The following is a 24,268-nucleotide window of genomic DNA, read 5'->3' on the forward strand; positions in this document are numbered from 1 at the left end:
ATGTATATTTGGCTTAAAAGTGACAGTGTACACAGAGACAGAAATATAAAAGACATGAAGTTGCATGCACAGGTGGCTTGGTCTGTGTAGGGATTTTTTGGTATTTTGGGTTGGTGTTTTTTTCTTTTGGTGTTTTGGGGTTTTTGGTGTTGTTTTTTTTTTTTTTTTTTTGAGCCACATTGAACTGCTTAGTTTTGATCCAGATGTTAAAAGGAATTACAGCCCTTTTACAACAGCCTGCGAAACTTAAAAGAGCCATAAAACTGATTGTTTGGCCCATTCCCAGTTTAGATAGGTGTACGTAGACTCTGCAGCACCTCTGACCTGTATGGAGAGAAGAAGTGTAGAAAGAAGGGGCAAAACAAAGAGTTGTTGATATTGCTACCAACACAGTGGAAATCCAGCAGATATCCTTGAGCTGTCAGCCTTGCCAAGGACACAGGGATACATGGACAAAGAGGCAAAAGAGCAGTTCCCTGCCTGTATTAAGTTCAACCCCTAGCTGCAGGAGAATGCAAAGTGGGAAATAACTATGTGTAGTCTGACAGATCACTATGACACAGATGTAAAATCATACACAAGGGTAAGGTTTACAATGCATGCATCTGAACAAGTCTGATTTGCCTGTGCAAGTTGCATGGACTGCCACTGGAGTGGCAGCTCAGATTTTGTAGGTATCCTTTTGCACTGTGTCATGACTGTGAGTAGATAAAGGTGTCTGCAGTTATATTTCATAGCTGCTTCCTAGGAAAACTCCTCCAAAGCTTGAATACTCTTGAAACCACATCTCTGGCTTACTTTGGCTGTGGATGGTCTTTTTTAAATATATACCTCTATGTCCAATACAAACCCAGCATTGTGTTTCTCTGGTAGAGAAGGGAGAGGTGATTATTGTGGATTCAGGAAGAGAGACTTAGGGCCTAATAAGAGCCCTGGGGATGGATACCCAATGTGATAGTGTGACCTGACTGCCTCTCCTCTGAGTACTGGTTGAAATGGCTCATCTTATTTAGAAGCTTCCCAGCAGCTGTAGATAACCTTCAAGGTTGTAGTGCCTCATTTTTATTACCTTTGGCGCTCTAGTGTGTTATAAACAATGGGTCTTGTTACAAAATGAAAAGCTTTGTCTTCCAAATTTAGACTTATACAAAGTTTATGCTCCATATTCTGAAATGTATTTGGCTGAACCTTTTGCTTTCCTTTTTAATGTGTGTTTATCCAGTACTTGTGGAATTGTGCTTGATTTGGGTATTTGACTTTGCAAGAGCTGATTTATACCTGTGCTTTGCATTAATTATCTTTAAATGGAAAAAAAACTCGGTTCAGAAAGCTTCTTGCAACTGATTGAAAAGTAGAAAAACATTGCAGAATTGCTGGAATGTACTGCATGTGAGGTGCCAGAGCTAATTGTGATGCTCTGTTGTTTCTTTGGGAAGAGAACGGTTGAATCATCGCTGCAATTAAATGTAGTCTATACAGTGAGAAAACTGTGGACCTTGACTTTACAAGATGGCGTTTGTTATTGTAGTCTCCCAAAGCACTGCTGTAGTTAAGCATCTGTAAGTAACCCTTATTTTTATAGCCTTATAGCTTGACCATAGAAATTTGCCCCTGGCAAGAACTTGGCACACAGACTGCTGTTAACACAGGAGTCTATATATTTAGTATCATCATCTTAAATCTAATTAATTTTAATTAGCGATGGGCTTGTGCTGCAGAATTCAGATCCAAATCTTAAGTGCTCATCCCCCAGGTTTAGAGAATGTATAGACTTGACACTTACTTTTGGGGCAAACCTTTTGTTTTAAATCAGCTGGCAATAGCTAGGTAGTGCAGTAGTATCAGATCCTTTTACCGTTTTCTTTCAAAGAACAAAATTTTCATCACCAGTGCCCTTTCTTCTGTTTATAATGATGTCTTCATAAATACTTGATGGTTTGGGTTTTTTGGGGGGTTATTATTTTTGGGGGGTTGTTATTTTTGGGTTTTTTTTTTTGTATTATATTTTGGAAAAAGAAAATAGCTTCTAGGTTTTGTTCTGTTTGGAAACGAATGAAGAGTTGGAAGGCTGATGTTGCAACCTGATTTGGCTTCCTGAAAAAACACTAGCTTGTACTGATCACCTTATAGCTTCCTAACTCCTGGGTCTAGATAATGGCTTTTTGCTCTGATATTTGTGAAAGCAAGGTTAGACTTTGCAGTCACAAATCTGCCTCCTTGTTAATTATAGCATAATCCAAACTTTGTCTAAGTGCTAGCCCCAGTGTATGTGAAGGTGCATAACAGGCATTTAGCTAAGCGTATACTCATGTTTTTAATGAGGGAGGGAAAGATAATGATCAGAACGCATCTGCTCCCAAATCACAAATAGTAAATCCTCATTCACGCTGTCCAAGTCAGTGCTGACTTTTGTCACCATCCCTGGTTCTCAGCTGCATTTTCTACACGTGGATGTACAGAACTAGTAAAGAAACAGTGCCTACACTTTTCCAGTATTAGTTGAAAGGTGTTAACCTCTCCTTCCACTCTCAGTCAATGCATTTAATAAACTTGTGATGGTTTCAATCATCAGACTTCTGAGTACGGAAGTTTTCAAGTATCAGTCTATTTAAGTGTTCTATACAGGGATTGTGAAGCATTAGAAAGCTTCAGAAGTATCTGTAACACTCAGTCCTTTCAAACTTCCTTCCCTGTGAGAAAGATCAGGGTAAGGATAAAAGTTGTTTGTTTTTTTTTTTTATATTTTACTTTAACATGACTTGTTCTTAACCACTGAAAATTCATTTCTGGGCTTTTGAAAAGTTTGGACAGCTTTTTTTTTTCTTTTTTCATGCAGCCAGCTCCAACAGGATGCATAACATTTACTACTTTAAAAGCGAGTATGAATATTTGTCTTCTAAGGCCTCACCTCTTCAGGTGTCCTCAGCAGAACATATGCATCTTCTTTATGTCTTTGCTTTGAATCTCCATCTTCTTGAAAGAAAGAATTGCATGTTTGTCCATATCTCCTCTTTCTTATAATTCTTTAAAACAACTCTCTGAATGTCAGCTTGGGGACAGAGATGCTTGCTGATAATGTGTGATGGACAGCTGCTTTCATCTGGAGCAGCTGTTTTGTCATTGTGTGATGTGCTATTGCTAGGTACTTTGTTTTGGCTTTATGGTTTTAAGTATTGGAAGTATTTCAGAAAACATAAAAGGAGTATTTTTTGGTATAAATATATTTTTAAAAACAATTGGGATTAAAAAAAATGTGAATGGGCAATTGCAGTATTACTTTTTGTATATAACACATTTAGTTAAGCAGTGAATCATCTGAAAAGAAGGTGTCTTGTTTTACTTTAGGACTTTCAATTATTGGAATATTCACAACAGTGTCTTAGGCAGTGGCAAGGTACTCCATCTATTGTAGCACTTCACCTACTGCTTCCATCAAGGGTCGTTACACTTGCTTAACTGGCTGGTAGTCTGGAGTTCAACCATGCTCACTTTTCACCAATGCATTTGTTATCCCATTGTCCTGCCTTCCCTGTGCATTGTCTACACTGAGTGTAGCTGGTTTAGTATTAGAAGATTAATAATTGCAGTTGGAACCAGAGAGGGATTTCTTTTGCATACTAAGTCACTCTAGAAGTGCTATATCCTTGAAATATGGCCAGGAGGCTGATAATAGTGGTTTAAATCTGGCAGTAATCAGCAGTGTGCTTATTTGCTAAACTCAAACTGACTTCTCATCCTATGCTTTTCCAATTACGTATTCACATGTGTCTTCATTTTATAGATTCTTCCCTCTGCCTGCTAAGTCTCCATCCTTATTCCAGATTAATTTGGAACTGGAGGTAATTTAAAGAAAGAAATTCTCGCCTAGATATCCTGGTGATAAGGTCTGAGTTCCCGAGTTTGTTTCTTGTAGTGCAAATACTGATAGGACTTAGTACAAAACAAAGGCAGATAAAAAATTACTAATATCCTGTGTACTGAATAGCTCTTACATCTTTAATTACTGTATAATTGCTTAATTGCTGTATAAAGGGGAGTCTTCCGTAAATGTCCAGCCCTGCTTTTAGATCATGTCAGTTGGCTGCTGTGGTTATGTGACTGGGATGTCATACAATTGTGGTTTTTTGGTGTGGCCAAAGACTTTAGAATGGAGAAATTTGAAGAAAGTGAGAGACTGGTTTCCCACCATGATTCATGTTAAAGAACAAAAGATTACAAGTGCATACAGAGCCAAGTGTCTCCTAAATATTTTGGGGTTGTGTTACCGCTTTATTGCTGAAGGCTTTTAAGATTAGCTTTGCAAAATTAAGTGATCACTTTGATATGGGTGGTTGCCCTCAAAGTCACATTCCAAACCTGTTTACTCATGCATAGCACAAGCTCATGGTTTCTTCCCATATGTTCTTCTCTAATACATACTTGGTCCGTTCATACTAAGTATATCAGGGTGACCAGCACATGACATGAGAAAAGGCTTGCGATGCATGTGGCTCTTATACTGGGAATACCTGCCATTACCCGCAAAAGCAGGACCAAACCAGAGGGACTGCTGAGACTGTGCAGGATGGCATCATGGTAATGGAGCTGCAGTTATTCCCTGTATGTGAACCTTTCTTTAAGCTCTGTATATTGGCTCTCCAAAGTGTGTCATGTATCATGGGATTTTTGATCACATGAAAATTTCAGGGTCAGGAAGATGCATCTCTTTGAAAATGTCAGCGTAGTTTAGTGCCACCTACAGAGATTGTCCCATCGTTTGTGTGTCTCTTCAATATCATGTATCGTCCAGCTGTCAGTGGGTTGATCCAAAGCATTGTTTAAATTTGCTTTCAGGTGCTAATTAGAAAATTATCAGAAGACATATGATCTTTAAACCCGGAAAAACTAAACCCTCAATATGTCACGCTGACAAAATCCAGGGCAATTCATTCAAAGCTGGGGAAATAATCCAGATTTAAATCAATGTGGGAAGTAAATGGTTTTGGCCCGAAGTGTATCGGTGCAGATTAGCAAATTTAGTAATACTGCGCTTGCAACACACACTTGTAACTTAAAATGAACAGTTGTAAAATATGTTATTTTTTTTTTAATGTAAGGTAGATTAAAGTGGTTAATGTCTTAGTATTCTTTTGCTTGATATGCAAATGATATAATCAAGAATGCTAATGACATTTTGTTTGCTCAGTGCTGTACTCTACTCATGTCCATAACTAATATGTATTTTCATGAACATTGCAAACAGCTTTTCTGCTGTGGCTATAAATCACATTGTTTCCTTGACATTTTGGATGTCAATATCCAAGAGATGTACAAAACCAACCACCAGTTTGTTCATTGGTTCGAGTTTGCGCATATCTCCACTGACCTACCAGGTGTGGAGGTGAGATTATGGAAGGTGAGATGCCACGAGGTGAGATTATGGAAGGTTTTAATCTGTGATCTACAGACAAGTGATATTGATTGACAAAAGAGCAAGAAAGGTTTGCAACGGTTACATTGGCTCCTGTTACATTAGTACTGTTACCTTGGTACAGTTCAGGGCTGTACTCTGTCAACTCCATTTTGGACACTCTGCTTGGGTTAAAAAGAACTTGATTTCACTTCTGATTTCACTTGATTTCACTCTGAAGTCAGAGCTCATAACTAGCATCTTTTTGGTGTACAGCTACTGTTTTGAACACAGATGAAGCTTATCAGTGTAATAGGCATAGCTCTCTTTCAGTCAATATCTGAGTAAATTTAGGTAAAGATCTGGATCACTAGCTTTCCAGTCAAACTGCTGCTTCCTCACTGCATATTGTGTGCTCTTGTAGGGCAGTGATGGAATTCCCATTGAATGTCTAATCATCTAGTTAAAAAACCAAACCAAACCAAGAAAACATCACCTGTAGAAAACCAAGTAACTAAAAGAAGAAATAGTTAGCTTAGAAAAAGCGTGAACTTCAACTGATATTTCATGTGTTACTGTCACACAAAGGAACTGCAGCATTTTTTGAGGAAGAGGGCAGGTGAGAAAATACTTCCAGTGCTCACCAAGAACTATCCATGTGACAAATTAAATGTGATAGTGATGAAGAGCTTTGCCCAGGCTTGGTAACAAATGCTAGTTTTGGCATGTTTGTAATACCACCATGCTGCATGAAGTTCCTATATGTTGGAGTGCTATACATTTCTGTAAAGATGAAAGTTGAATCAAACTGTATATACTAAATAATTGCCAACAGTGTCCATGTAATCAAAGATGACTGGTCTTGATTTGTAATAGTGAGCTAATATTAAGGGTTGTTTTGTGTTACTTGTTCTTGTCACTCATCTTTTACAGGATGCATATTGCTCTTTGTTGTTCCTTGCAAAATATAAGATCAAGTGCCATTGGATTTTTGTATGCCTTATACGTACATATTTATTAATTTAGATCAGTCTTCTTGTGCACAAAAAATCAGCATTTTTGCATTTGTAGAGGCAGTCCAAAAGCCTAAAACTATATGTAGAGTTACCCAAAAAAGAGGCACCTGGAGCTGTGGTGCATGAAATAGCCCTAAATGCAAAAATCACTTTACAGTATTTTATTTACCTGAACAACAGAGAGCAGTGTATAGATAGATTTTGGTGTTTTATCAACTAATTGAGCTTGAACCTCATGGGATAGCTTATGTTAAAATATTTACCCTTGTCCCTTTTTCCACCCCCACCCCCTCACCCCCCCTTTAAAGACCTTTGTTTCTTCCCCCTCGGCAACACAAATATATTACTAGTGATTGTGCCTTAAAACAATGTGTAATAAAATAAATATTTAGAGACTAAATTTTAGTAATTGTAACATTATAAATAAATATTACTAGCTCTCCACGTATAGTATGTTTTTTACATTGCCTTAATATTCAGTGAATGTTGACTTGAAATATAGAGAAAAGCAAAAAAACCCACTGGGGATGTGTGACCTTGTTTCAAGTGCAACTTCACTGGAAAAGAGCAGCTGCTTCTTATGCTGCACTTTTTCACGTAGTTCCTCTGAAAGGCTGACAGAGATGTTGAATTTTAAAGCCACTGTGAGCCTGAGTTAGCAGTTCAGGGCTTTCATTTTATATAAAAGAAAAAATAATCTGTATTGTATATTTAGTATGCCTTCTCCAGATTGTAACTAGATCTAGTTTGTGATGGTTTTACTTTTTGCACAGCTGTTCTTGATGTACAGCCAAATAGTACAATCTCATGTTCATTACCAGTTTGACAGAGAGGGGGCTTACATTAAGGGATATTCATTCTATACACACAGAAGCACTTACAGTTTTGGCAGTAGCTTCTTTTACTGTACCTGAGTTTTGTAAATATTCTTTTATCTGTTCTTTTATTGAGGGGTTTATTTGTTATATTCTTGGAATGCAAGTTTATGATAGTGACTAGCAAACCAGACATGAATGGAGTGCCTTTTGGGTTTGTTGCAAAGTTTGTCTATGTTTTAATGTCTTGTGTTATAACCCCTGTTCCGCATTAGGTGAAAACTGCTAAATCACATATAGAAATGAAATGGTGGAAATGGTGATGGTGAACTCTTCACCTATGTCCTATCAAGGTGATTTTCCTTCCTGCTCATTGGCACTGTATACACATTTAAAATCCTGGAAAAGAAGGCACAAATGAACTTTTCAGAATAAATTGAATTACACCATTTTCTTCAGATTTTCCCAGTGAAAGACCATAAAATTAATTCCAATTTATTTTGGTCCTAATGATCATGATTTTGCATTAAAACGAACAGAAATTACCCTCTGCCCTGTGTTTTTTATTTTGTGTAAAAGAGATGCCAACTAAACACTACTGGGAATATTTTTAACCCCAAGGTCTATATGAATCTTTTCTTGCTAAAAGACACATTTCTGAAATATTTATCATAAACTTGCCATGCTGTTGTCACGTTTTGCCTTTCATGGTGTGAGCAGTTCTGGGACTTCTGCCAGCATTGTTCCTTCCATTCAAATAGGAAATTTGCTATGAAGTGTCTGGTTCTTGAATGAGTAGCATGTTGCTTGTTCATCAACTTGACTTTGGTGATTCATAACCCAAATGCGTGATGCCATGCAAAAAAGGAGTAGCCAGTATGTGGCCTGTCAGGTTTGCTGACATTATATTTGCAAGTATAATTTTAATTGTGTACATAGGAAGGGGGGAAGGGCTGATTATTTTAAATAGGAGTCAGATCTTTGAAATGCTAAGTTTGTGTTGCCTAATAAGCTTTACAAGTAATTAGGTAAAAAGTGAATGAGATGGAGGCTTTGATTTATAGCTTTTTGATTAAACAAAGTTGCAGCATCAGTTGTTCTGCTGTCTTTGTTTCTGAGACTGAATAAAAGAGAAGTATTTGTATATACTGGGAGAGGGTCTTGAATCTCTAAACATGCAGAATGTTTGAAATGTTTCTCCATTTTAGGGATTTCATCTAAGGTGTATTTGTTTCAGTTGGCAAGCTAAAAATAGTGTTTCTTCAAGGAATTTGTGTACAGCAGAAAAAAATCAGTTTGCATGTTGGGTTTTTCTTACATGCTTTCCAATTTTAATTAGATTATATATATAGAACAAATGACTTGAATGCATTACCCTATGTCTGTGGTTTCATTTAAAATGCAGTTCTATTTTAACTCTGAGCATTCTGGAGAGAAACACGAATAATTTGATAACACTATTCCCTTGTGAAAGCATTTAAAGTCTAATAAGTGCTTCCATTTCAGGTCTGCGAAGTACTGTCTGGATAAATTGTATGTTGGATTTGAATACATCACTTATGAGCTTCTCAAAACAGACTCTGACAACTTGTCTAAAAATATGCCAATTTGGGATATTTTTTATATGTGCTAGAATCTACCTGCAACATAGCTGATAAGTTCTCTTAAGGCATGATAATAGCTTTGGTAAAAATAAATTATTTCTGTTCATTACAATAGCCAAGTTAAAATTCCATAAATAAAAATGTCTCTATAGTAACTAAATCTTATACACATCAACGTGGAATTCAACACAAGTAACAGGGACAATAATAAGAGCTCTTTCAACTTTCAGTTCATGGTGCCACTGAAGATTTTATGGTCAAGGTGCAGTTATTAGAGACCTAGGATGCTGCTGGATCAGACTAACATATTCCATAGCATCAAAAGCAGTTTACAGAATATATGTGCTTGGGAAGAGGTAGCACTTTTATTTGAGCAAGTAGCTACAAGTCCAAGTTTCCAAGCCACTGCATTGCTACCAACTTTTTTGTAGTAGACCTCCCTCCTTAGTCTAGACCTCCTTCCGCTGTAGAGATCCTGTCCTCACGTGTCTTGTCCTAAAATATCTACAAGCCCATAACTGTGCCCTTTCTTTTCATCACTCTTACCACATCTTGCTCATGCTTCTGATCAGGATTCCAGAAGCCCAGAAAGGAAGTGTCTTTACTGAAATCTGTAAACATACAGTAGCGCTACTCCTGACAGAGGTGGAGGAACTGGCTTGGGAATAGGTGGGATCCTTCAGGGAAACCAGAGCATCTTTTACCGCTGTGTGAACCTTTAAAAAAAAAAAAAAATCAAACAACAACAGCAGCAAAAAAAACCCAACAACAAAAAACAAACCAACCAAGCAACAATTTCCCTTGATTTCTCTGTTTTTTCTTAGCTGCTAATATGTATAACAGAATATATATGGATAATTTTTTTTTTTTTTAATGGAAAGCTGATTTCTAAAGTCACTGTATAATGAATATTATACAAAGAACATCACTTAACTACCTGTTGAATTGTTTGATCTCTAAATAAATATGTATACTGAAATATTGCAAACTCATCCAGGAATCTGAGAGTCAAAAGCTTCTTCTTTGTTCCTGTGTTATTGCTGGTGATAAAAAGAAATTATAATGAGGACCTTATTTTGATGCACCAAAATACAGTTTCAGAGAGCCTGCAATAACAAGTATGTAGGTTTTGATAAATAAAACTTATCACAGTAGTAATTATTACTACAAGCTTGTAATATTTGTTAAGTTATAGATTCAGCAGAAGGTCTTAATCATTAAGGAGTATAGGCCCATTGTACCACTCCTCTGTATATTAGTTTTGGAGTCGGTATTTTGTTCTGGGTTTTGACCATCTTATTTCAAAATTCTCTAGTTAGTGGGTATTGCTTCCTGTAAGGCTACAGGAAAAGCTCAGGTCATGCTTAGGTCATTGCCAAATCTATGAGCTACTGTTCTCCAATAAAAACATTGTAAATTGTATTTTAGAAGGGAAATGTTATTAGACCCACAGTTAAATTGGATTAGCTATGCATCAGCTCTTCAGTCTGAAAGATTCACTTTCGTGCATTTCTTCTGGATAGGGGTAAACCAGAGTGGTTTGACTGCATTCAGTCTTTCATAACAGTAGTGTATCTTTGTATCAACAGTAGAGAGGTAAGATATTGTATCTGAAAATGGAAGTGCTGTTTCTGGTATGCTTAGCTGCATTTTACTTTGGAGGTTATCTGCTTTCACCAGCAGTTGTCAAGTTTTTAACACAACTGGAAGCATAACTGAAATCACAGTTAGCTGTTGCTTAACTCACATGTGTGTTTGCTGAAGTTGAAGATACTCCACTGGATGCAGCCAGCATCTGCAGGTTCAAATACAGCAGCCCTGGTTCAACAAAGCTTAAGGATCACTTAATTTCAGTGACTGTATCACTGAAATTAAGTGCAAGCTTAAATACTTTTCTGAATGTGTGAGGGCATAGAAAAAATGTATAGTAGGTCAGCTACAGTAGAATGTTACAGGGTGGATGCTCTTAAGTACAAGACACTTGTTTCAAACACATTCAAGTTGTGCTCAGAAGCTAGGAGTTCTGCTGTTAGCAAAACAATAAATAATTTTCAAGGGACAGTAAATTGGTAGAAAAAGTTGATGTACCTTAAGACCAAAGTCTAATGCAGTAAGTCCTATGCTTAAATACAAATGAATATTTATCTAGCAGCAATAATTATTTGCCATACAAATCACTTACTAGTCTCTTAAGTGTTTTTTTTCACTTTCTAATATAGGATAAACCAATTTTGCTGTTAGATATTATGTATTAAATGTTGGAATATTTTTTTAGTTGTTCTAAAATTTAAGTCACTTTAATGATCCACTTAAGGTAAACAGCTTGACTTTTTCATTATGAAGCCAGCCATGTTTTGAGATCAGTAACTTGTATTTTGATCACTAAATGATTGTATGAAAACACTTGGAGGATTTCAGGGTTTAACACTGGCGTATTCTTATGAAATTAGATACAGAAATTAAAACATGTTTTTCTGACACACTGTATTATCTGCCTATTAAGAAAGAAAAAATTTTCAGAGTAAATACTTAAACCTGCATTTATTTATCTCCTCAGCTTCTTGCTAAGCAATTCAGTGGAAAAAAAGTGTTATTTTTATCTTTCAATTTGTTGAAGTCATCATTCTATTTAGAGTCAGACAAGCCTGAGGTCTAGAGTTACATGAATTTGGTCAAACTGACCCTGAATTCTTGGCTGTAAACACCATAAATCTTCACTGCAATAATTAGTTTCACATTGTAAAGGCCATGCTGTGAAGGGTAATCCCTCATGCAACAAGTTACGTTTCTAATTTGTTTTCCATAGCACGATGGATTCCAAAAGCTTTCACCATGTTTCTAGCGAGTCATTTATCAGCTTCATAATAAAGCATAGAAGGGGCATCACAGATCATCTGCCACAGGAACCAAAATCTATATTTGCTAACAGAAAGAGTAGGCTACAGTGTGTAACATGAGAGGGGTTTATTTGCTTTCAACATTCATTTTGTTTTATAAAATTTTACACTTAAAAATCTTTCTGAAAAGTAATCAAAATCTGTAAGCTGAGCACAGAGATTGAGTTTCTCTATTAATTTTCATATAAAGAGTGTATCAAACAGACTTCAGTAACATGCCAGTCTCGTACTTCTCTACTGAAATACAACTTTGCAGTGTTGCAAAAGGCTTTACCTCTACAGGGAAACATCAACACTTTCTTTTGTTATATCATATTGGTTTTCAGAATTGGTCTAGTACAGTTTTTCCTAGTCTAGAGCATAGAATTTTGCCCATCTGTGCTTTATGGAATAATAAAATATTTAGCATAATTCATCTTCAAGTAGGTTTCAGTAATTGGTTTGACAGCAGTAACAAGCATCTCTAGAGCAGACATTTGAACTACAGCTTTTAAGTCACTGCCAAGCTCAATAATATGCTTTATCCCATCTTGATTTCAGCAGGTCCTTTTTAAATTTTTTTCAGTATTTCAGGTTCATTTGGGGTTTTGGTTATTTCATGGGAAGGTGGGCTGGGTTACACATTTTTGTATATTTCTGTTTTAAGGAAGTGGATCTGGGAGGAGAAAGCATCAAATGCTTTTGACTCAAGTGAGTGTCCCATTAAACATCATTTTGCTTCTATGGTGAAGCAGAAGTCATTTCAACCAAATAGTGAAGTCAGCAAAAGGCAACAGTAATCATGGCACACCTTTTTTATGACAATTTGTTTAGGTCAAAAAGTATCTGCCTTTCTGCTTCAGCACATGCGAATCAAGAATTCCAGACCGCAGTTCTTTTCCATCACCCTTGGAGTTTAGCTTGACAGACCACAGCATGTCAAAAATGTTTATAGGAGAATCCTGTGAATGCCAGCCAGGAACACAACTGTATAGATCATCTTTACAGTGAATGGTGACTTGCTCTATTCTGAGTTTCATTTGGGCACAAGGACCATCTCTAAGCATGTGCATCTGTACCAGATGCTCTGCTAAAAACATGTGCCTATCCCGGCATAACTTGTGTTGGAGATCATTACAGTGCTTGAACGGGCTGTTAAAGGCTTAGCTTCATTCGGTTCCTCCCTTCTCTGAAATTTTTGAAGATTGTGGAACTAAAACCTGTGTTGTGAAACAGGAAAAGGGAAAAAAATAAGCAAGCAAAAAGAGAAACAGACAAGTTGAACAAGACTAAGTATTCAAAGACAGTATACTTGACAAATGCTTCATGGATTTTAGCAGAGAATCTGCAAGCAGGCCATCTAGTGTAACAGGCCTTCCTTTGGCATTCTAGCTCAAGAGCTTTGTTTCTTGCTCAGATGTCTTGCCTGAGAAGATATACTCTTCCTAACAGTAGCATAGTGTCAATGACCATTATTTTCTTACCAGTTGTCTTTTCAAAATAGTTGTGAGAAATGGTGCTAACTGGTGAGGCACGCTGTTGAAGAAGTCATTGGTCTCATGAGTTGAATCTTAAGGGGCTAGTGGTTTTTGTGATATAATGTAGGCTGTTGTTTCAGTGGCTATATAGGGGGAGTTAGAAGGGCTGAGCTTGAGTGCAAAAGCTCCTTTAGGGCTGAGTATTGGTGATTAGGAGCTTATTTGATGTATAGATTTCAGTGCTTTTGACAGTCAGGACTTAATTAGTAGGACAGCTGCTTCATGGTGTTTATCATCAGCATTCAGTGTATACTAAAACCAGTGCATGTACTCTTGTTCTGTTTTTCAGGCCTCATCAGTGAGCACCATCCATATATTACCTGTTTATCTTCATTAATATTATCACCCTACCACGAAGACTTCTTTCAAAAATCACAGTGTATTAGTAACAAATCTAGACTTAAAATTCAAGTTCTCTTAAAGTCCATTTAGGACTCTCCCCAGATTGCACTTCCTTACTGCAAATGTTGCTACCTACAAGTCCTGTTGACTTCCACTGGAGGTCATGATAGATCCCAGGTGTCTCAATTTGTGCATCTGCAATAAAGGGCTTTAAACCAAAAATTGTATTGAAATGTTGTACTCAGTGATGTGAAGATGAAGAGGGAATTGAGTTTTCTTGGGTGAAAATATACCCTTGCCTCAAGCATAAGGCTTTCCTTTCCACTGTAATTCCCTGCCTCATTCAGTAGATAATGCTGAACAAATCTGGTGAGTTTGTGCATGGTCAAGGATTGTCCATCCCTGTGTCCTTCCTGCTACAAGTATTTTGTAGGGTGAATCAGCATAGCTGTCAACTGTTGAACCCCTAATACGTGGGATAATATTACCTGAAAGATTCTGGTAATTTCACAAGCTCTGAAGAAGATAATCCCATTGACTCTAGTCTGAAGTCTTCTCAGTATGAAGGTCTCTTTAGAAACTTTGTCAGGACTTTCCAGGAAAGAATATCTCTTTTCCTCCTGTCAATGATGATAATACCCTACTGTTCACAGAATGTCATTTAAATTACTGTGAGGCTTTTGGCTTGCTCATGGGTGACTCCTGGTGAAGATTGGCTTCAGCTATAGATTTGGGAAAAATTTCACGGGAAAGTTCAATCATTAGAAATAGTCAGCAATTTGTTTTGTATTTCTGAGGGGAGAGCTGTCAAAAAAGAAGTTTGGCTCATCTTCAAAAAAGCTTTTACAACTCAGTCTGTTTTGATCTGTGCTTCTACTCATAAAAGAAAGAAGAGGGAAAAAAAAAAAAGATCTGAGATAGTTAAAATGTCCCTGTTGACTTTTTCTTCCCCCCTTTTTTTTTTTTTTTTAAATAAAAAGGTCTTTCATGTTCAGGCAACCCTTTGTAATGAAGTACAAGCTAACCTATCTTGGAATTTGAAAACCAACTTTCAAAGTGCTTTGATTGACCAAAACTAGAGCATTGTTACATTTTTATTTGAAAATCCTCTTTTGATTCTGTTTTTTCCTCCCCCAGTCTTCTAGGGTGAGAAACATTTCTGAAATAATATATGTTTTCATAGAACAAAAAGACTCTCTTTCAATCAGCTCTTGAATCTGTTCACTAGCTAAGGATCTGCCCGTACACTTCTATGAGCCCCTTGAAGTGTTAATCTGGTATTTTGCTGAAGTGTGGGTTAGCCATATCGCTTTCAAAGGAGGTAGCAATGTAGGGTCACATTCTGATGTCCATGCTCACGCTGCAGTAGTGCCTTGTGCTGCCTAGAAGCCACGCTAATTTCACAGGAACTATTCATGGAAGAAAGTCTTCAGTATAAAAATAACCAAAAATTTTAAAAATCCTTACATATACATGATGCTTACCAGACATTTGAACAAAATGCAGAAGAAATTGCTGATATTATGCTGTTTTATTTTAAGGATTGAAAGCTGGAAGAAAATGTAGTCTTTCTCTCCACCTTCTGCTCAGCCGCACATGGTTTTTTTTTCTCCCAATGTTGTTGCTTTGGAAAGAGAGCTTATCTTGCATTTGAAAGGTTTAGTTTATTTGGAATTTAACATTTTATTGACTTTCAAATCATATTGCAAATAGGATCTTATCATTTTTTTGGATTCAGTGGCAAACACATGTATTCTGACACCTTAGAGGTTGTTTTCAAAAAACTTCTGAGTTGCAGCGGATCTCTTTTTAGTTGTGCTTTTACTGAGGACTGGTCCTTGAGGGAATAGTCCTCTTCTGCAGAGAGGACAGTAGGCAAAGTGGAGGCCTAACACTGGTAGATTTGTATATATTTTACATGCCATTGACTCACAAAACCTTGCTAAAATCCATCAGGCCTGTCATTTAAAGAAAGCTGGTATAACTGAGCTTGCTAGGGAAATTTTATGATAACTTTTTGGATATTGAGGGGTTTATGCATTGATGTATTTTGGATTCTCAAAGTCAGATGGACTGTGATTTGTTAAAATCATGCACAAAGCCTGTGTTTATAGTATGACTTAGTTCACCTTATGCTATGGATTGGATGTAATATTTCTTTGGAAGTATAGCTGGAAAAATTGAATATACTGTTGTATGTCAGCTGTTCATAATCACAGAAATATGTTTAAAAGAGTTCTAGGACCTTTAAAATATGCATGCAAATTACTTTTGGAATTGCTTTATTATATTCAGTTGTGACTGCTGTTGCTTTGGGTAACTATTCAAATCCATTGTTATGAATTAATTACAACCATAATATAGCCTTTTGATACATTTAGCTTTACGTATATCAGCTAATCAAAGCTGCATGCTTGTTATGCTGTCATAGAACATGGAATATTTAATTTTTTAATGTTATGTATATTTCTCTAGTGCATTTTTTTTCCTAAGCATAAAATGCAAACCATTTAAAAACTGAAGAGATTTGATTGGACATCAGACGTGTTTGTGTGCTTTTTGCAACAAGAACAACTAGTGAAATAGTCGAAATAAATTGGCAAACAAATGAACTTCTGGTCCGTGCACTTCAGCTCCCTTGGGAGTGTGCTGTTCATTTGTTAATACACACAACGCTTTATTTGTATGGATGATGCCAGTTCCTGCTGTGTTTCTCTGTTTTTCTTTCATATGCATGCAAACATGCAGTACTTCAGTTCTACAAATTTCACTGCTGTGATCCATTGGAAAATTTGCTGCATTTGCATGCATAAATATTCAGGAAATTTCTGACAGGAAAAAAATCATATTAAAATGTGTGTGTACATCTATATCTACTCAGTTAACATAAATATGTACATTAAAAGCCAAAAAAGCCAGAGTGAATGTATTATGCATTTCTTAGATATCTGATGCTTATCCCTGATGTGTGTGCGGTGTGGCCAAACAGGTTTAGAAACAGGGTTAGAAAGCTTCCTTGAAAACATTCTTGAACAGTTGACATCGCTGCTGCTGTTTTTATCCAAAAGTCTACCACATTTATTTTCTGGGGGTATTTTTCTAACAGGGCAGTAATCAGTCCCATGTGGTTTATACAGTGAACTGAACTGTACTCACTTCTTGCCCGTTTGTCAAGCAGAAATAGGAGAGCTGTGCTTGTAGGTGTTAGGACTTAAGCCTACAGAATATATGGAGAAAATAAACCAGTAGCTATGTTTTGATAGTAATAGCTAGGAAAAGCAACCAAAAGTGAATAAGTTTTTATAGTAAACAGGTAATAAAAAGCACAAGTGGGTGTCAGCTAGCCATGAATGTATTGAGGCTGGAAAAGGGAGGAAAAAAGAGCTGACTCCTAGAAAGTAAAGTTTTGGAGATTCCCTCAAACAGGGATTTGAACAGCAGGAACCAAACTGGTCCTTGCATAGCTCTTGAGTCATCTGACTGAGGAATTATGTGATATAGTTGCTGCAATCGTAGAAATGCCAGTGGTCCTTACCTCTGGTGTGTGCTTTACCAGACACTGCCCCCTATGTATCCCCTATGCATCCCAAAAAAGTTCAACTGGAAGTAGAAATCAAGATGAACCTTCCTGTTGGTAGCCTATGGTGGGATTAGCCATTCTTAAAGTAACAAAGATAGGAACAAAATGTTTCAAGGAATAATTTTCACTCCTTTTAAATGTGTGCACCCTTGTTCTATGTCTTACCATACCCTTCACAGAATAGGAGGTTTAACGCTGGCTACCACAGCCACCACTGCTCCCATCCTCTCAGCACGCTGCCCTGTCCTCACCTCCCTCACCCCACAGTTCTTTTTAAAATGGCAACTGTTGCTTTCTTTTCCAATGCAAAGTGTACCAAATCCAGAGCCGTATCTGATTCTTGCTATTAATCCCATCCAATTGCTATTAATCCCAGCACTGAGGTTGACATAAACTAATAACGAATTATTACAAAGAAGCTCCAGGCCTATCACATTAGTATAAGTCAAGTATGGAAAAAATAGATACAAACTTTCAAACACTGAAGCTTATTTGTTTCAGTATTAAATCCCCCAATTTAAGATTTTACATCAGAATACTATTTTAAAGGCATCAAAACTCTTTTTTTTTTTTGGAAATAACTTAATTCCAGAATTTCCCAGTGCATTTATAATGTTTCTATTTTAGATCACCTCATGATGAGTTCTTCCTTGATAGCCTTTCTTTGTTTATATTCTTTATTTTCTCCAATTTTCATACCAGGTTATGAATTTGTGACTTTTCTTTGTCCTTAGCTACTTATTCTAAATATTGTTTTGTCATCTATTTAACAGTTTCATATGATGTATATAAACCAGTTGATCAGTTTAAGATTTAAAAAGGAAAATGAACAATATATGAAAGCAAAATATATTTCTGTTCAGCAGTCTCCCCATGAATGCTGGTGTACCACCCAGGCTTAAAGGACAGCCTTGCTTATGAAAGCAAAAGCAACACAAAATCAAACAATGGTTCGATTTCATGCCTCATTTCAGATGTCATTAAACATATTTGGTTTCACCTCATCTTCATCTGGGTCCCAAAAAGAGACAAGAGCCCTGATAAATGTATATTGCAGCAAAAGAGGAAGAGGGGAAACTTCATAAATTTTTTCTTTGCTGCTTTGCCTGGTATGCAGCTTTTTATTCCTCCTTTTTTGAGATTATTCTTCCCTTGTCCTCATTCCTCTTGTTGCAGAGGACATAGTGCAATTATAAAACCCCTGGTAAAGATTAGCTTGGCCTTGCAAAACTGCCCATGGTTGTTTCTTCTACGGATTACTGTTCTCGGGAGAATTTCTGCACTGCCTGACCAACACCTTGCCACTATTCCTCTCCACTTTGTTTTACAGAAATGTTGAAGACCCCAACTAGAGTTACTGTTGAATTTTGTTTACTTTATTTTCTGCTATAGAAGAAAATATTAGCACCCTGCTTTATAGGTTCTTTTTATTGTTCTTCTCCTGTACATGTTTATAGCCAAGGAGACGAAAACCTGTTTATGCCATTCTGGCACTGTTGAACACATGGGGAAATACCTGCTGGCTGTGAGGGAGAGTGAATTTTCACTCTGTAGTTATTAAATGTGAGAAAGTCAGAACTCTGTTTTCCCCCATCATCTTTCCTTCACGAAGGTTCAGGAAGGTTCATATGGTACAAGTACTCTGTCACCATATTTGATCCAAATTAGTGATCTGCAGGCTAGAATGTCCTGTCTTAGAGGGTGGGTGGCATGATACCAGCTGCTGTAGAGATCTGTGAACATTTCTGTCATCATCAGTTGTAGGTTAAAATAAAATTGGTAAGATGGAGGAAGATAAGAGAAAAAAAAAAAACAACAAAACACCACCTTTCTAAGGTCTTGTTTATGGCTGTGGGATGTTGGCATTATTTGAGTGCCAAAAGCAAGTTTTCTTTCTGCCAAGCCATGTCCATCAGTGGTTCAGATGTGTTTATGTCCACTAAGCAGAAGGGTTCAGGGGCTAGTGAGAGCTCTTGTCTCATCACGCAGGAAGCCCCTGCGCTGGGAGAGGCAGAGATTGCAAACAGCTCTCATGGTGTCACTTTAAGCCTTCCGGATACCAAAGGGCCTGCACAGGAAATATACAGTACCTGAAGCAGTAATAAAACTGGGATACCAAGTACTGTCTGTATAAGCTACTCTGATTCATCAAAAAGGCAGTGATCCAAAGAAGAGAAGCTTTATAATTGTTAGAAATGGGCTCCTTAATTGCTGTACATAAAACTTGAGAACTTTGGTTTGTCTTCCTGTCATATTGTTCGGTTTGATGTTTTCTTTCCCTATTTCTCTTTCCCAGCTCTGCTCATTTGATGTTTTCTCCCCCTGATGAACATTTGCTCCCTTTCCTGCACCCATATTGTCACATTTTTTTCTTTCTTGGTCTGTCCTTTTCACCCACCCAGCAGCCACACTCCACATGCTGGATTAGTGTCTGCTGTGGGACCTGCTGTATCCAAGTGAAATGTCATTGTCCATTGAAACCTCATTCATGTGCACTGCAAATGAAGCCTTAAAGACCAATGGCACTGGCATACAAAAGAATAAAACAGTAACCTAGATGAAGTTTTGACCTTCGCTATTTAAAGGTGGTACAGCTAATTCAGTATCACCTGTTTCCCAATGAAATGTTTCGATGTGGTGACTTTGTGGCTTCTGAATTTTGAAACCTTTGGTGAATTTCAATTTTAAGGTAGTTTTATGTTGAACTGACCTTTGGTTTTGTTTACACAAAATCCAGAGGAAGGAGCAACAAGGACTTCTTTAAGGGACATTGTATCTAATATCAAAAACATTAGCTAAACTTGATCATTTACATAAATGCCTACAATATGTAATTTAAATGAAAGTTAGCATTTCATATTTTAAATGCAACCTTTTGCCTCTATTGTGTGGAGATTTGAAGCAAGTCTTGCAAAAATTCCTCAGCTCAGCAAGCTCACTCTGAAGTTAACAGCTAATATAGTGCAAAGATCAAAAGGGTTGGTTCAGTTGTTTTTGGAACCTGCACATTGAGATAAGATCTACATTAGACCAAGCTGAATATTTTTCACGTTACATCTGTGGTTTACCAGAAGTGACAGTATCACATAATTAGTGATGTAACTTTTGAAGCATTTAGTGAAGTCGCATGTGGATCTAATCTTTATGCCTAGTGGAGCTATTACATATTTGTATAGACTATAACTTCTTTTTTGTAATGTCTTTATATCTTGTAACTGATTAGAATAATGTCTATTCTAATAATTTTTTACCTAAGGGTAAAACTTCTTGGACATAAATGAACTAACATCTCTTGAATTCTGGTTGATCTTGCAGTAATAAAAAAAAGCTAAGATTTGTCACCTGCTAAATCACATACCTAACTCAAGTAGTTTATTTCTTTAATCTTTTAAAATTTAAATAGCAATATGTGGTCTTTTATTGGTAATCATAGTTACGTGGTATAATAACTACCATGCTATAATATTATGTGATAATTAACTAGCGAAGTCTGAAGGCTCATGGATAGTGGAATTGAATTACATTTGTAATTATTTTTCCTTACTTTAGTCTCATGTTGTAGCTACCCTGTGGCCCTTTCTGAAGCACCTGGCTTCATATTAAGAACAGAAATTTTGTTACACACCTTTCTGGGTATTTTCTGGGTTTCATTGCATGGCCAAAATAAGTCATGACTCACCAGAAGGAGAGATTCCTCTGTATTATGGTACAGGAGGGAGAAGCACCTTCTGCATTCTGTGGACAGCTTGTGAGCATGATGGAAGTACCCTCATCTCTGGCACTGCTGAGTGCGGGTGTACTGACACTTAACGCAGTGTCTGCAAGAAATCAGTGATTTGGGTTTGATCTTTTTATCTGTTCATATTTTTCTTAGATTTTCTCTTTCCCCTTTCATATTTAGCAGTTGCATGCCTTGTTATATTCTTTTTCTGGCAATATCCAAATATCCATTTTTTTTATTGGTTCCAGTTAGGATAAGACTTTTCAGTTGTAATACTAGTTTTATGTGTTATTGCCATTAAGAAATAGTGGTGGCCAACTTCCATTTGTCTTTTTGAGTAAGTGAAAGTGATGCATAATTTCTGGAAAGTTCTTTTGACCTACTGAGTTAGAGGTAAGAAATAGCCGTTTACTGTTAGCTGTCATAAGCCTGACAAACTAATGGCAGGCAGCAACCACTCACTTGGTACTTTACGTTCCTCTGTTAGTGTGTTTCCTTCAAAGGTGGCATTAGGAACATAGGCCTTTGATTAATTGTTTGCTTAATATGTATATTTCAGTGTGTAAGTGTGTGTAAAATCAGAGAAAGGAGAACACTGAATTCTCCTTCAATTTCTCATTACAATAATTCTTTAAAATATTGGAAAAGTAGCATCAATAGGGTTGGCTGTGGCATGAAACACATGAACTACTCTCAGCATTGGTGTTCTGGTCTTTCTTGAGAGAAGCCCATGCTGTGTCTTGGTTTTGTCAACCACAGTTTAACAAGGTCAAGTGCAAGGTCCTGCACCTGGGTCAGGGCAATCCCAAGCAGAACTACAGGTTGAGCAGAGTATGGATGTAGGAAAAGGAAATGCTGGTTAACAAGAAACTCAATGTGACATAGCAGCCTGCGCTTGCAGCCCAGAAAGCCAACTGTTGGCTGTACTGCATTAAAAGAAGTGGGACCAGCAGGCTGGGGGACGTGAATCTGCCCCACTGTTATACTCTCATGAGACCACACCTGGAGTAGTGTGTTCAGTTCTGGGGCACCCAGCATAAGGACACAGGCCTGTTGAAGCAAGTCCAGAGGAGGACCATGGAGATGATCAAAGGGCTGAAGCACCTCTCATTTGAAGATAGGCTGAGAGAGCTGGGGTTGTTTACCCTGGAAAAAAGCCTCCAGGGAGACCTTATAACAGTCTTCCAATACCTAAAGTGGTCCTTCAAGAAATCTGGAGAGGGACTTTTTGCAAGGGCATGTAGTAATAGGACAAGGGGTAATGGCTCTAAACTAGAAGAGGGTAGATTTAGATTAGATATTAGGAAGAAGTTCTTCACTGTGAGGGTGTTGAGGCACTGGCACAGGTTGCCCAGAGCAGCTGTGGCTGCCCCATCCCTGGAAGTGTTCAAGGCCAGGTTGGATGGGGCTTTGAGCAGTCTGGTCTAGTGGAAGGTGTCCCTGCCTGTGGCAGGGAGCCTGGCAAACTGCTGGTCCCTGCCTGTGGCAGGGAGGGTGGAACTAGATGATCTTTAAGGTTTCTTCCAACCCAAACCACTCTATGAAATATTTGCCGTTTTCTTATGTTGAAAATGCTGGCAAGATCCTTGCCTTTATTTTGCTGTGTTTTCTTCCATAAGCAGTTTGGTGCACCATGTACAATCAGTTCTCAGTTATTCTCAGAACAACTGAACAAATATTGAGGTTCATCTCATAGTATAAGTTGTCATACAGTAACAAAAGTTTACTAAAGATTTAGTTGTTCAAAGACCAGACTTTCTTTAACAACTTTTTGTTGTGAGTGTTGTCAAAGTGGCTGTAATGTTCTCTACTGCAGGAGTTTCTTTTTTAATGAATATTATAAATTGTGACATTGAGCGTGACTGCTTGTGATAATAAACTGTAGGACTCTGTGTAATAGATATTTCATGCTCTGGCCCTTACAGGTTTTTTTGCATCAGCTATTAAGAGTGTTTTATATGTGCAAGTGTCAGAGAAATTTAGCCATACTCTGTGAGTAATAATAATAAGTTTAGATATAATCAGTAAAATTTCAGCAGAATTGCATGCAAGTGAGTTTGGGTTAAATAACTCTTTTTAATTTATGATAGTTGCATGGGTATGGTCCACAGCACACAAACTCCAAGTTTTGATCTATGGAGATGTACATGATAAAAATTAAAGGATTTTTTTGTTGTTGTTATTCAGAAGTTCAGAAAGACTTTCTCATATGGGCACTTAACCTATGGAATAATCTTCCCAGATCAGTCTTCGAAATCACTGTGCTTAGAGGCTTTTAAGGCTGAACACTATGAAGTGTTCATGGATAATATACATTGAGCATTGGCTGAGAGACAGACAAAAAAGCTCAATTAAATTGATTTCCCTCACCATTATTTTTTTCAGAAAGTTGCTGCCAGTTTCTGTCTGTGCTGATGTAAATGTATCTGGACTCACTGAATCCTTCACTGCTTGAGAAATCTCAGCTAGAATGAAATGTGATGAGCAAGGCATCAAGTTTGGGGGGGAGGGGGGAAGAAAAGGCATAATTTGAATCTTCTGCAACCTGTGATTCTGGGCTAATATCTCAGAGGGAAAGAGAGAAAGAGCAGATAGAGGCTTACGCTGATAGGACAGCAAGCAAGCACCAGCGTGTTAGCTCAGGGAGATTTGTTTGTCCTGTGATGTATAATCAGCCTTATTTCCACGCTCTTTAATTAAGCAGGGTAACACTGTGTTGGTTCTTACTGTGGTTTCTAGCTCTTTTTTTAGTTATCTGGGGCTTTATGATCTGTTCTCTATGTATGTAAGCTAGCAATAAAATTTTCTATTATGAGTCTGAGTTTCAGCCTGGTTTTGCTCCTCACAGACAGGGCAGCAGTGTGAGTGCTCAGCCAAGGACCCTGGCAGTGACATTTTTCATTCCCTATCAAGTGCCAAAGATGGAGTGTTACTAGGCTTGTCACATTCTCTAGCATGCTGAGTTACATGCGAAGAGCAGATATTTCTAAAGTACTGCATTCATGGTTCATTTGGATGAGCAGGCATTTCTAATTTGGCACCAGCCTAGTGAAAAGATGCATTCCATTCCAGATTCCAGTAGCTGCAGACTTCATTGACTCCAAAGATAATGCCTTTAGTTTTGGCAGTAGAACTTAAGTGATACTTCAGCTAACTGCTTCTAAAGCCAGTGGTTATCCTTAGAAGAAAAATAATTAAACAAAGTAGTTACACTTTAAATTCACCCTTATGTTAGTTTTTTTGTTTGATTTACTAGAAAATTATAGATATATTCTAGTAGATTAAGTATTTATGGCACGTTTTATATGCCAAGAAACTCAACCCTGACAAACCCAAAGCATGTCTGACAGAAGAGGTAATGCAGAAGACTGGTTTAATATATTAATG

The 24,268-nt window shown here is 37.3% G+C and overlaps 1 protein-coding gene across 6 annotated transcripts in view; it reads left to right on the top strand.

Annotated features, from left to right (window-relative positions):
- The window catches only part of KCNQ1 (potassium voltage-gated channel subfamily Q member 1), a 396,763-nt gene that overhangs the window by 181,786 nt on the left and 190,709 nt on the right, over nucleotides 1–24,268 (top strand). Inside the window, exon 14 of one of the 6 annotated variants that reach the window (XM_062609396.1) lies at nucleotides 5,814–6,329. The exons of the other annotated variants lie outside the window; for them this stretch is intronic. Coding sequence (XP_062465380.1) covers nucleotides 5,814–5,844 — 31 coding nt within the window. The 3' untranslated portion in view covers nucleotides 5,845–6,329. Of the gene's footprint in view, nucleotides 1–5,813; nucleotides 6,330–24,268 lie in introns of those variants that run through there. 6 annotated transcript variants of the gene reach the window in all.

This window comes from Pezoporus occidentalis, unplaced genomic scaffold, assembly GCF_034315485.1.
Source record: "Pezoporus occidentalis ecotype Australia unplaced genomic scaffold, CSIRO_AGI_Poc_V1 ctg137, whole genome shotgun sequence".
NCBI lineage: Eukaryota > Metazoa > Chordata > Aves > Psittaciformes > Psittacidae > Pezoporus > Pezoporus occidentalis.